We start from the raw sequence: 13,712 nt of genomic DNA on the forward strand, positions 1-13,712 counted from the left end.
AAATTCTTCCATACTTCTCAACTAAAGCTTACAATATAGAGGATGGAATGGAGGATTAAAATGTCACAAAAATTAAGCTACCAACATAAGACTTAGAAATCAATGATCTGATCTCTCAGCACCTTTACATAGTACACAGGGGTGATCCCTAAAGGCAGGCGGGAGGAAATAGCATGGCCAATGACACACAATATCCTGAAGTCAACAGGACAACTACCTCTGCCCCCTGAGTCACCGTCTGGCTCTGTTTCTTCCCTCTAGGCACACCTGCTGCTGTGTTGCCATCAATAACCCACAACCATGAGTTCAGACCAGGAAATGGCTATTTTTGGGGAGGCTGCTCCTTACCTTCGAAAGTCTGAAAAGGAGCGAATTGAGGCCCAGAACAAGCCTTTTGATGCCAAGACATCAGTCTTTGTGGTGGACCCTAAGGAGTCCTTTGTGAAAGCAACAGTGCAGAGCAGGGAAGGAGGGAAGGTGACAGCCAAGACTGAAGCTGGAGCTGTGAGTAAAACATCTGAGATGATTCGACTGTGTCTCATCTGGGGTTAGGTTAGCTGACACTTATTTTTTGACCGGGCCTCTCTTATCTGACCCGACAGACAGTAACTGTGAAAGAAGACCAAGCCTTCCCCATGAACCCTCCCAAATATGACAAGATCGAGGACATGGCCATGATGACACACCTGCATGAGCCTGCCGTGCTGTACAACCTCAAAGAGCGTTACGCAGCCTGGATGATCTACGTGAGTTCATTCTCACAGCCTTCTGCTCATGGAGTAGTTGATATTTTTGAAAAACAGTAGATTTTTAAGGTCCCCATGAAATAATTATATTCCTTTGTTTTTTTTTTTTTTGGGCAGACCTACTCGGGCCTCTTCTGTGTCACTGTCAACCCCTACAAGTGGTTGCCAGTGTACAACACCGAGGTGGTGACGGCCTACAGAGGCAAAAAGCGCCAGGAGGCCCCGCCCCACATCTTCTCCATCTCTGACAACGCCTATCAGTTCATGCTGACTGGTGAGTGGCTCAACCATTTTTATTACCACCTATAATCACAAAACGTCAAAGCTAAAAAGACCTATAGAAATAATTGAATCCAACACCCTGGTTGTACTTAAGAGGTGACTAAAGCACAGAGAGATACATATTGTTAAAGTGGGGACTAAAACTCAGTTCTCCTGATTCCACCTCCATGATTTTACCAGACCATCCTACTGCTCCATCCCAATTAAGTTTAATTTGTTTATAGTCTCCTTGCTTGGAAATACATGATTTATTTTATATATTTAAGTAACAAGGGTAAGATTAAGCAACAATTGAATGATATTGTCTGCATAGAAATGAAAAATGTGTGTTCAATCCTTTTGGTGCCTAAGTGTCTTGTTGATTATGAATTGGATACTTTTAGAAATACTGCTGTCTCTCTAAAACTATCAAGGTCCATTTCAGAGATGATATCTTCTCCTTGAATGAAGACGTTATTGGGGGGCTACATGCATATAAACAGAAATTGTTATTTCTTCCCTTAAAAGGATTTTGTTCTGATGGAGGTTCCCTCCTCACCTGATCTTTCTTTGACCCAATGGCACACTTTTGGTAGGGCAGGTTACACTTAGAGTTGCAGTCTGGGGCCGTAAAACAGAAGAGTGTGTGTGTGTGGGTGTGTGTGTGTGTGTGTGTGTGTGTAGCCAATTGATCCATTTAGAAACTAAATCTCAACCTTGGCTTGATTACCTCTATTTTAACCTATTAAACTACAGTCCAAAGCCTTACTATATTAAGCATTTTTCAATTATATGCATTAATCAGCAGACAGCCATGCCAGTGAAATCCACAGACGACAACTAGGGAATGTATCTGGCTTTGGAAAGAACTGCTCTTTATTTTAAACCAGAGGACACACTTCCTATGGGGGCTTAAGGAATTTAAGAAATGACAACATTTTGTTTCTCTTCTCCAAACTTAAGAGGCTTAAGAATTTTACTCTATATAACTTTACAATAATATACTGAGGAACTCCATTGAAAATGACACATATACTCAATGCGCTAACTGTTTCCCTACAGAAAGTTTTCTTTGCATAACTGATATATATGCTGATTGTCCACTGTTTTTCTTGTAGATCGGGAGAATCAGTCTATCTTAATCACGTACGTATTACTACTCTGAGACTTACTAGTCTTTGATTCTCACTGGGAAAATGACAAACCAAAAGAAGAAATTAGTTAATGCCCCCATCGATACTAAAGCAGTGCAATGATCAGATTGAAACTAGATATTGTTTACAGTTTATTGCAGGGTTTAGATTGCATCAGAATGTAAAACAACAATGCCCTATATTACATCATTTGCTGGCCCAGTCTTGACAGTTCCACAGAACTTTCTTGGGAGTAGAAGACATAAAACCCCTTCCCTGTGCACAGCCAGACCTGTTACAGGGCAGTGAGCAACAAAAAGCCTTCTGAAGGCTGAGCAGTTTGGGAATCTTACCAGTGGTTCATTTTTAAGGCCTACTTGAGGAATGTCTAGTCCTTCAAAGACCTAACTTGGGCCATGTCTTTAGTCTAAGGAAGCTGAAGAACACTTGCATTGCTTCAGACAGGTTTTTACTACTTGTTTCATTTACTATATAGTTGTTGAGTGGCTGCTTTTTGAACCCTGCAAGCCCACGCATTTTAAGCACTCAAGAAATACGTGTTACATAAATAATGAATAAATTTCTCTACTTCCCGTCAGCGCAAAGCAACAGAAATAATAGGAATAATATGTAAGCTGAAGAGAAAGATCTAGGAGACTCTGACAAAGACGTATAAAGATAGATGCAAAAGGCAGTAAATGCTGATGGTGGAAGTAGTTTCACTTGTCATATAGCTTACTTTCTCACATGTTTGGTCACTGTTTGACAGTGGAGAATCTGGTGCAGGGAAGACTGTGAACACCAAGCGTGTCATCCAGTACTTTGCAACAATTGCAGTCACTGGGGAGAAGAAGAAGGAGGAACCCACTACTGGCAAAATGCAGGTGAGTCTGACTGCCACGGTCAGACTCCAGCTCTCAGGTAAGAAGTTCCCGAGCCCACATGTGAGGCCTGCTCTTGCCTTTGCAGGGGACTCTGGAAGATCAAATCATCAGTGCCAACCCCCTACTGGAGGCCTTTGGCAACGCCAAGACCGTGAGGAACGACAACTCTTCTCGTTTTGTAAGTCTTTTGGTCAGAGAGGGGTTTTCTCAGCCCTAAATGCCAGGGGAAGCATGTCTGCATTATTATTTCAATCTCATCATTCTTGTGTGCTTTAAGGTTTGTATATAAGATCATCTTTTTTACTTGCAAGGGTAAATTCATCAGGATCCACTTTGGTACCACGGGGAAACTGGCTTCTGCTGATATTGAAACATGTAAGTAACAGGAATCAATTATATTCCAAATGTCAAGGATCTTCTGTATGAGAAATGAGTAAGTCTTGGCCCATCCATACTTTAGTTTCTTTGTAGAGGTGGTAAGAGCAACTGCAATGGTGTCTCTAGAGACACAATATGTGGAACCTCGTGGGAACATTCAGCTGAAATCTCAAGGGGCCAATGAGATTTAGCTAATGACCTCAAGTTCCAAAATAACTCCAGGAACTTGATAATTTTTCACCCTAATCCAATGTTTCCTTTCCATTGCAGATCTTCTGGAGAAGTCTAGAGTTACTTTCCAGCTAAAAGCAGAAAGAAGCTACCATATTTTTTATCAGATCATGTCTAACAAAAAGCCAGATCTAATTGGTAAGAAAGAGCTTAAATTTATAAGCTAGAAGATAAATTGCTTATGAACACCTTCTAACAGAAAACATGTACTCTGAATTCCATGTATCCAGAAATGCTCCTGATCACCACCAACCCATATGACTATGCCTTTGTCAGTCAAGGGGAGATCACAGTCCCTAGCATTGATGACCAAGAAGAGTTGATGGCCACAGATGTAAGTTACAGACGCAGCTTTTTAAAAGAATCTTTTATGAATGGGAATGACAATAACAACCCATTGTAGGTGTGGTTAAGGATATAGTATAAATTCTCCTAAATAAGTTGCAGTCTTCCACCCTAACTTTTATCCTCTTGTCTCTCCTGGTAGAGCGCCATTGACATCCTGGGCTTCACTTCTGATGAAAGAGTGTCCATCTATAAGCTCATAGGGGCAGTAATGCACTATGGGAACATGAAATTCAAGCAAAAGCAGCGTGAGGAGCAAGCGGAGCCAGATGGCACTGAAGGTACCAAATGAACCTCCATGTGGGTTTAATGAGATATACAGGCAAAAATGTCCATTCCAAACTCATGCCTCCTTTACAGCTGAGCTTCTGATGGACAGATGCAAATTTATCCCCCACAGACTTTCTATGAAATGATTCACTCCCTACTCTGCCCCTGTGGATTGTGAAGCCCACAGTAGGTCATGTTGGGTACCTGAATTGTGTTTCTGCAGTTGCTGATAAGGCTGCCTATCTTCAGGGTCTGAACTCTGCTGACCTGCTCAAAGCCCTCTGCTACCCCAGGGTCAAGGTGGGCAATGAGTATGTCACCAAAGGCCAGACTGTGCAGCAGGTAAGTGCACAACCCCAAAAACTCACACACATCTCAGTCCTTCATGGCATGTCTCTAATAATGCCAACAATCATTACTTTGTCTATTAAGGTGTACAATGCAGTAGGTGCTCTGGCCAAGGCCGTCTATGAGAAGATGTTCCTGTGGATGGTCACTCGCATCAACCAGCAGCTGGACACCAAGCAGCCCAGGCAGTACTTCATCGGAGTCTTGGACATCGCTGGCTTTGAGATCTTTGATGTGAGTTAGCAGAAACTTCATAGCAGAAAAGTTTAAAAATCTTGCTGCTGAGGTCAATATTAGAAAAGGTCTGGGCTGGCCACGTGGCTTAGCGGTTAAGTGCACACGTTCCACAGCTGGGGGCCCGGGTTCGGATTCCGGGCGCGCACCGACGCACCGCTTATCCAGCCATGCTGAGGCCGCGTCCCACATACAGCAAGTAGAAGGATGTGCAGCTATGACATACAACTATCTACTGGGGCTTTGCGGGGGAAAAATAAATAAATAAAATTATTTAAAAAAAAAGAAAAAGTCTATGAAAAATAGCTGCACTACAAATTAAACTGACACATGAAAGAAAACCAAAAGTCCATGAAAGGGCATGAACTTTGGGCTGAGACAGATCTGGACTCACACTCCACCTCTGTCAATTCCTACCCATGTGAACCTGGATAATAGGAATGGTATTGACCAACCATTGGGCAAATTCAGCTAGCACCTGTATGTAGAGCACCTAGCCCTCCAGATAACTCCTAAGATCTTTCTGGCAGTTACAAGATTTCTGAATTTAAAGCCCTAAGTACAGTCCCCAAGCACATCGTCAGCACTCAGTAAATGATAAAGAAGGTGATGAGGGCGACAATGGCAGCAAAGATGGCACTGGAGAAGACAATGACAAATTCAAAAAAAGATTTTGAGATTCCTATCTGCCCTGCAATATCCAGGAATAGAAGATGGAAATGGCATTGTAAAGAAACTCAAATTCATCTGCCTAAGAAAGAACACCTCCCATATAGCTTAGGAAACAAGGTTACCCAGGTCCTCTACCTGACAGCAGTCTTGGATGTCTGATCCTCAAATCACATTTCTACACCTTTCTCTAAGAGTGGACTGACAGACATAGGATGAGATTTTCTGAGTTTTAGGGAGAACAGCATTTCCAGAAATTCCCAACCCACATGGGAAAAGAGGAATAACCTGCACCAAGTAGGAACAGGGAGAGCAATCCACATGTCTTCAAATAAGAAAACTAATGACAGTGCAAACTTGCAACCTCTTTGAGGTTTTTTTTGCTTGCGTTTTTTTTTTGTGTGTGTGTGTGTGTGTGAGGAAGATTAGCCCTGAGCTAACACCCATTGCCAATCCTCCTCTTTTTGCTGAGGAAGATTGGCCCTGGGCTATCATCCATGCCCATCTTCCTCTACTTCATACGGGATGCCGCCATAGCACGGCTCGACAAGCGGTGCACCGATTCGCGCCTGGGATCCGAAACTGCAAACCACCGGCTGCCAAAGCGGAGCACGCAAACTTAACCACTATGCCATTTGGCCAGCCCCCTCTTTGAGTTTTTTAAATAATCGTTTTACTGAGATATAATTCACATATCATACAATTCACCTACTTAAAGTACTCAACTCAGTGGTTTTTAGTACATTCACAGATATGGGCAACCATCACAACGGACTTAGAACATTTTCATCCTCCTAACAAGAAACCCCACCCCCATTAAGCAGTGACTCCCATTTCCCCCTCCCCCATCCCTGGAAACTATTAATCTGCCTTCTGTCCCTATGGATTGGCCTATTCCGGACATTTCATAGAAATGGAATCAGACAATACATGGTCCTTTGCGACTGGCTTCTGTCACTTAGGATAACATTTGCAGGGTTCATCGTGTTGTAGAACCTCTGTGACTTCCGTGTATGGCGATACTGCTCTTGGACAAAACCATTCCCAATTGTGTTTATATCGAGGTGTCTTGAACAGTGGGGCAGAGCAGATCTCCTCAAGTTCCGAGAGGGCTTACCAACCCTGGCTCTGTTGCCAAAGTGCTGGAGCCTGGAGCCCCTGCCCCGGCCCTTCCTAGCATGATCTTGCACAGGTTCTTCACCTCTCTAAGAGTGTTTCCCCATCCAAGGAAGGTGCAAACTGTACCACCTTTAAAAGGTGGCTGTGACGATTACATGCAATAATTCATACAAAGCCCTTAGCACAGTGTCTAGCATGTAGTAAATAGTCAACAAATGTTAGCTGTTGAATTGGTATTCCTATTATTAATAACAACATAGAGACCACAACAGTCAGATGGAGTGAACTTAGCTAGTTATACAGCATAATGATAAAGAGAGAAAGTACTAAGAAAGCTCTGATCAACAAAAATAGATATTGTAAAAACCAAACAATTATTTTATTGCATAGGAAAGCATCACTCAGAGCCTGTTTATTCCTGTTGAAGAGATAGTTCCAACAAGTGTTATGACACTGTCTAGCCAGCAGCAGCAAAAAAGATACAGGAGGGAGAAAGGGGCTTGCCACAGGCAGGATGAAGCCACACCATCCTAAGAGAGCAGTTAAGCTAACCGACTAAGAGAAGCTCCTTTCCAAAAGAAGTGTTTATTATAAGATGAATGTTAATTTCTATTTTCTACTTATTTAGTTCAACAGCCTGGAGCAGCTGTGCATCAACTTCACCAATGAGAAACTGCAACAGTTTTTCAACCATCACATGTTCGTGCTGGAGCAGGAGGAGTACAAGAAGGAAGGCATTGAGTGGGAGTTCATCGACTTCGGGATGGACCTTGCTGCCTGCATTGAGCTCATCGAGAAGGTTCGCTTGCTTTTTGCCGATCGCAGATCAAACTGCTGAACGGTACTTAAAAGCATAAAACCTTGGTATAGACTATCGTAAAACATTTCTACTTGTAAATAAAATCAGGAAAAATTCCTTCTTTTGCCCACCCTGAGGTAGGTATTCTGGTAGAAGGAGACTGAATATTTTCTATAAAGTCCACAACTCTACATAGCCCCACAGTTTGCAATGCAAGCCTTATATTTAAAGCCATCTTTCCTTAAAAAAGGGCAGAGGTGAAAACAGTTTTTAATTCTTATTTCTTTCCATCCTTGGATTCATTATGACTGGCATTTGAAAAATGAATTTCTAGTACTTTATTATTTTTTTTAATTTTTTGTTTATTGCAGTAACATTGGTTTATAACATTGTATAAATTTCAGGTGTACATCATTGTACTTCTATTTCTGCATAGATTACATCATGTTCACCACCCAAATACTAATTACAACCCATCACCACATACATATGCCGAATTATCCCTTTCACTCTCCTCCCTCCCCCCTTCCCCTCTGGTAACCACCAATCCAATCTCTGTCTCTATGTGTTTGTTTATTGTTGTTATTATCTACTACTTAATGAAGGAAATCATACGGTATTTGACCTTCTCCCTCTGACTTATTTCACTTTGCATAATACCCTCGATGTCCATCCATGTTGTCACAAATGGCTGGATTTCATCATTTCTTATGGCTGAGTAGTATTCCATTGTGTATATATACCACATCTTCTTTATCCATTCGTCCCTTGATGGGCACTTAGGTTGCTTCCAAGTCTTGGCTATTGTGAATAACGCTGCAATGAACACAGGGGTGGATGTATCTTTACGCATTGGTGTTTTCAAGTTCTTTGCATAAATACCCAGCAGTGGAATAGCTGGATCATATGGTAGTTCTATCCTTGATTTTTTGACGAATCTCTATACTTTCCTCCATAGTGGCTGCACCAGTCTGCACTCCCACCAGCAGTGTATGAGAGTTTCCTTCTCTCCACATCCTCTCCAACACATGTTGTTTCCTGTCTTGTTAATTATAGCCATTCTGATGGGCGTGAGGTGATATCTCATTGTAGTTTTGATTTGCACTTCCCTGATAGTTAATGATTTTGAACATCTTTTCATGTGTCTGTTGGCCATCTGTATATCTTCTTTGGAGAAATGTCTGTTCAGGTCATTTGCCCAGTTTTTTATTGGGTTGTTAGTTTTTTTGTTGTTGAGATGCATGAGTTCTTTATATATTTTGGAGATTAACCCCTTATCAGATGTATGGTTTGCAAATATCTTCTCCCAATTGTTAGGTTGTCTTTTCATTTTGTTGATGGTTTCCTTTGCTGTGCAGAAGCTTTTTAGTTTGATGTAGTCCCATTTGTTTATTTTTTCTATTGTTTCTCTTGCCCGGTCAGACATGGTGCTTGAAAACATGTTGCTAAGACCAATGTCGAAGAGCGTACTGCCTATGTTTTCTTCTAGAAGTTTCATATTTTCAGGTCTTACATTCAAGTCTTTAATCCATTTGGAGTTAATTTTTGTGTATGGTGTAAGGTAAGGGTCTACTTTCATTTTTTCGCATGTGGCTATCCAGTTTTCCCAACACCATTTGTTGAAGAGACTTTCTTTTCCCCATTGTATGTTCTTGGCTACTTTGTCAAAGATTAGCTGTCCATAGATGTGTGGGTTTATTTCTGGGCTTTCGATTCTATTCCATTGATCTGTGTGTCTGTTTTTGTGCCAGTACCATGCTGTTTTGGTTACTATAGCTTTGTAGTATATTTTGAAATCAGGGAGTGTGATACCTCCAGCTTTGTTCTTTTTTCTCAAGATTCCTTTAGCTATTCAGGGTCTTTTGTTGTTCCATATAAATTTTAGGATTCTTTGCTCTATTTCTGTGAAAAATGTTGTTGGAACTTTGATAGAGATTGCACTGAATCTATAGATGGCTTTAGGAAGTATGGACATCTTAACTATGTTAATTCTTCCAATCCAAGAGCACGGAATATCTTTCCATTTCTTTGTGTCTTCTTCAATTTCTTTCAGCAATGTTTTATAGTTTTCGGTGTACAGATCTTTCACCTCTTTGGTTAAGTTTATTCCTAGGTATTTTATTCTTTTTGTTGCAATTGTAAATGGGATTGTATTCTTAATTTCTCTTTCTGCTACTTCATTGTTAGTGTATAGAAATCCAACTGATTTTTGCATGTTGATTTTGTATCCTGCAACTTTACCATATTCGTTTATTACTTCTAAGAGTTTTCTGGTGGATTCTTTAGAGTTTTCTATATATATAATCATGTCATATGCAAATAGTGACAGTTTCACTTCTTCCTTTCCAATTTGGATCCCTTTTATTTCTTTCTCTTGCCTGATTGCTCTGGCTAGGACTTCCGGTACTATGTTAAATAGGAGTGGTGACAGTGGGCATCCTTGTCTGGTTCCTGTTCTTAGAGGGATAGCTTTCAGTTTTTCACCATTGAGGATGATATTAGCTGTGGGTTTCTCATATATGACCTTTATTATGTTGAGGTACTTTCCTTCTATACCCATTTTATTCAGAGTTTTTATCATAAATGGATGCCGTATCTTGTCAAATGCTTTCTCTGCATCTATTGAGATGATCATGTGATTTTTATTCTTCATTTTATTAATGTGGTGTATCACGTTGATTGATTTGCGAACATTAAACCATCCTTGCATACCTGGAATAAATCCCACTTGAACATGGTGTATAATCTTTTTAACATATTGTTGTATGCGATTTGCTAGTATTTTGTTGAGGATTTTTGCATCGATGTTCATCAGTGATATTGGCCTGTAATTTTCTTTTTTTGTGTTGTCCTTGTCTGGTTTTGGTATCAGGGTAATGTCAGCTTCACAGAATGAGTTAGGGAGCTTCCCCCCCTCCTCAATTTTTTGGAAGAGTTTGAGAAGAACAGGTATTAAGTCTTCTTTGAATGTTTGGTAGAAATCACCAGGGAAGCCGTATGGTCCTGGACTTTTATTTTTGGGGAGGTTTCTGATTACTGTTTAGATCTCCTTACTGGTGATTGGTCTATTCAAATTCTCTACTTCTTCTTGATCCAATTTTGGAAGGTTGTATGATTCTAAGAATTTATCCATTTCTTCCAGATTGTTGAATTGGTTGGCATATAGCTTTTCATAGTATTCGCTTATAATCTTTTGTATTTCTGAGATGTCTGTTGTAATGTCTCCTCTTTCATTTCTGATTTGACTTATTTGTGCCTTCTCTCTTTTTTTCTTGGTGAGTCTAGCTAAAGGGTTGTCAATTTTGTTTATCTTTTCAAAGAAGCAGCTCTTGGTTTTATTAATTTTTTCTATTGTTTTTTTGGTCTCTATTTCATTTATTTCTGCTCTGATTTTTATTATTTCCCTTCTTCTACTGATTTTGGGCTTGGTTTGTTCTTCTTTTTCCAGTTCCTTTAGGTGCATTCTTAGATTGTTTATTTGAGACTTTTCTTGTTTGTTGAGATAGGCCTGTATTGCTATAAACTTCCCTCTTAGAACCACTTTTGCTGTATCCCATAAATTCTGGCATGTTGTATTTTCATTTTCATTTGTTTCCAGGTATTTTTTGATTTCTTCTTTGATTTCTTCGTTGACCTAGTCATTGTTCAGTAGCATTTTGTTTAATCTCCACGTATTTGTGGCTTTTCTGATTTTCTTCCTATCGTTGATTTCTAGTTTCATACCATTGTGGTCAGAAAAGATGCTTGGTATTACTTCAATCTTCTTAAATTTATGAAGACTCGTTTTGTGGCCTAATATGTGATCAATCCTAGAGAATGTTCCATGTGCATTTGAAAAGAACGTGTATTCTTCGGTTTGGGATGGAATGCTCTGTATATATCTACTAGGTCCATCTGTTCTAGTGTGTCGTTTAAGGCCAATGTTTCCTTATTGATCTTCTGTTTGGATGATCTATCCGTTGGTGTAAGTGGAGTGTTAAAGTCCCCTACTATTATTGTGTTACTGTCTGTTTCTGTTTTTATATCTGTTAATAATTGCTTTATATATTTAGGTGCACCTACATTGGGTGCGTAGATATTTACAAGTGTTATATCCTCTTGTTGGATTGTTCCCTTGATCATTATGTAATGCCCTTCTTTGTCCCTTTTTACAGTTTTTGTTTTAAAGTCTATTTTGTCTGATATGAGTACTGCTACCCCAGCTTTCTTTTCATTGCCATTTGCGTGGAGTATCTTTTTCCATCCCTTCACTTTCAATTTGTGAGTGTCTTTAGGTCTGAAGTGTGTCTCTTGTATGCAGCATATATATGGGTCTTGTTTTTTTATCCAATCAGCCACTCTATGCCTTTTAATTGGAGCATTTAGTCCATTGACATTTAAAGTAGCTATTGATAAGTATGTACTTACTGCCATTTTTTAACTTTTTTTTTCTCAGCGTTTTAGTAGTCCTTTTCTGTTCCTTTCTTCTTCTATACAGAATTGATGGTCTCTTTAGTTTGACCTCTGTCTGAAAGCTCTACTCTTTAATTCCCCTCCTCCCTCCTTTTTGATGTTTTTGATATCATATCTAACCTCTTTTTTGTGCATTTGTATCCATTATGTTCTTATCATGGAAATAGATAATTTTTCCTATTTGTGGTCTTCTCTTTTCCCCTTAAATCAGTCCCTTTAACATTTCTTGTAGCACTGGTTTCTTGTTAACAAACTCCTTTAATTTTTGCTTGTCTGGGAAATTTTTGATCTCTCCTTCCATTTTGAATGATAACCTTGCTGGGTAGAGTATTCTTGGCTGTAAGTTTTTTCCTTTTAGCACTTTAAATATATCGTGCCACTCTCTTCTGGCCTGTAAGGTTTCTGCTGAGAAGTCAGCTGATAGCCTTATGGGGTTTCCTTTGTATGTAACTTGACTTTCTCTTGCGGCTTTTAGGATTCTCTCTTTATCTTTAATTCTGAACATTTTGATTATGATGTGTCTTGGTGTGGGCCTCTTTGGGTTTATCTTGTTTGGGGCTCTCTGTGCTTCCTGTACCTGGATGTCTGTTTCCTTCCTTAGGTTAGGGAAGTTTTCATCTATTATTTCTTGAAATAGATTCTCTGCCCCTTTGTCTCGTTCTTCTCCTTCCGGGACACCTATAACACGAATGTTAGTGCGCTTGATGTTGTCCCAGAGGTCCCTTAGACTGTCCTCACTCTTTTTAATTCTTTTCTCTTTTACCTGTTCAGCTTGGGTAATTTCTTCTAGTCTTTCGTCCAGCTCACAGATCCGTTCTTCTGTATCCTCTACTCTGCTTTTGAGTCCCTCTAGTGAATTTTTCATTTCCAGTATGGTATTCTTCATTTCTGATTGGTTCTTTTTTATATCTTCCAATTCTTTGTTGACATTCTCACTGAGTTCATCTATTCTTCTCCCCAGATCAGTGAGCATCCTTAACACTCTTAGTTTGAACTCTCTGTCAGGTAGGTTGCTCATTTCTGTTTCACTTAGTTCCTTTTCTGGGGTTTTGTCCTGTTCCCTTACTTGGAATGTATTCTTTTGCCTCCTCATTTTGCCTCTTTCCCTGTGCTTGTGTCTACGTATTAGGTAGTCAGCTATGTCTCCTGCTCTTGGATAGGTGATCTTATATAAGTGACGCCTTAGGAGGCTTCCAGTGTGCTTCCCTCAGTTCTCAATGTTCCAGGGGAGATCCCTATGTGGGCTCGTGTGTCCTTCTGTTGTGGCCTATTTGCTCTCCCTGTAGGTGCCCAGGGAGGCCAAGTTATGCTCCTGGCCAGCTGTTGTAATGCTTAGCTGCCTGTAGCCGTTGTGGGCCCTTCAGTCTCTTTATCAGGTGTGGGGAGCCCCAGCACAGTTGGCTGCAAGTTCTAATACCACATTTGTGTTGCAGTATTTCTTTCAAGTGAGTAGGCCCCCAGCGTGGCAGGTTGTTAGGCTCAGGGCCTTTCAATTGCTATAAGCCTCCAGCCTTTAGGTCTCTTGTCAGCTCTCTGAGGATTGCAGCTGGGTGGGGCTGGCCTCAGGCACAGGAGCACCCAATTGTTTCAGGCTTTGGAAGGTGGGGCAAACCCCCTATGTGGGTCTTTGAGAAGCACAAGTCTTCTGCAGCTGACAAGCCCTGCCACCCACAGGTCCACAAAAACAGTCAACACAGTCCTGCCCCGTGTGCACGCCCTGACCTCCCGAAGCGGACGCAGTCTCTCCACAGCGGGAGCCCCACACACTCCGCCACCGCCCCACACTCTCCACCCACTCCTTGTGCTCACCCTGCCCCACTGAAGTGGGCTCAGTTGCCAGGCT

General features: G+C 40.8%; 1 protein-coding gene across 4 annotated transcripts in view; it reads left to right on the plus strand.

Moving 5' to 3' along the window:
• The first annotated feature begins 300 nt into the window (after positions 1 to 300).
• The window catches only part of LOC131416913 (myosin-4), a 28,688-nt gene continuing 15,276 nt past the window's right edge, over positions 301 to 13,712 (plus strand). For 3 of the 4 annotated variants that reach the window (XM_058559709.1, XM_058559710.1, XM_058559712.1), the window contains exons 1-13: positions 301 to 504; positions 603 to 746; positions 864 to 1,020; positions 2,126 to 2,153; positions 2,910 to 3,024; positions 3,110 to 3,202; positions 3,336 to 3,399; positions 3,673 to 3,771; positions 3,864 to 3,967; positions 4,121 to 4,259; positions 4,472 to 4,590; positions 4,681 to 4,830; positions 7,247 to 7,417. In XM_058559709.1, the coding sequence (XP_058415692.1) occupies positions 301 to 504; positions 603 to 746; positions 864 to 1,020; positions 2,126 to 2,153; positions 2,910 to 3,024; positions 3,110 to 3,202; positions 3,336 to 3,399; positions 3,673 to 3,771; positions 3,864 to 3,967; positions 4,121 to 4,259; positions 4,472 to 4,590; positions 4,681 to 4,830; positions 7,247 to 7,417 (1,587 nt within the window). Of the gene's footprint in view, positions 509 to 602; positions 747 to 863; positions 1,021 to 2,125; positions 2,154 to 2,909; positions 3,025 to 3,109; positions 3,203 to 3,335; positions 3,400 to 3,672; positions 3,772 to 3,863; positions 3,968 to 4,120; positions 4,260 to 4,471; positions 4,591 to 4,680; positions 4,831 to 7,246; positions 7,418 to 13,712 lie in introns of all 4 variants that reach the window. The other variant, XM_058559711.1, reaches the window with a different exon arrangement.

The sequence above is a fragment of the Diceros bicornis genome, chromosome 18 (assembly GCF_020826845.1).
Source record: "Diceros bicornis minor isolate mBicDic1 chromosome 18, mDicBic1.mat.cur, whole genome shotgun sequence".
Taxonomy (NCBI): Eukaryota; Metazoa; Chordata; class Mammalia; order Perissodactyla; family Rhinocerotidae; genus Diceros; species Diceros bicornis.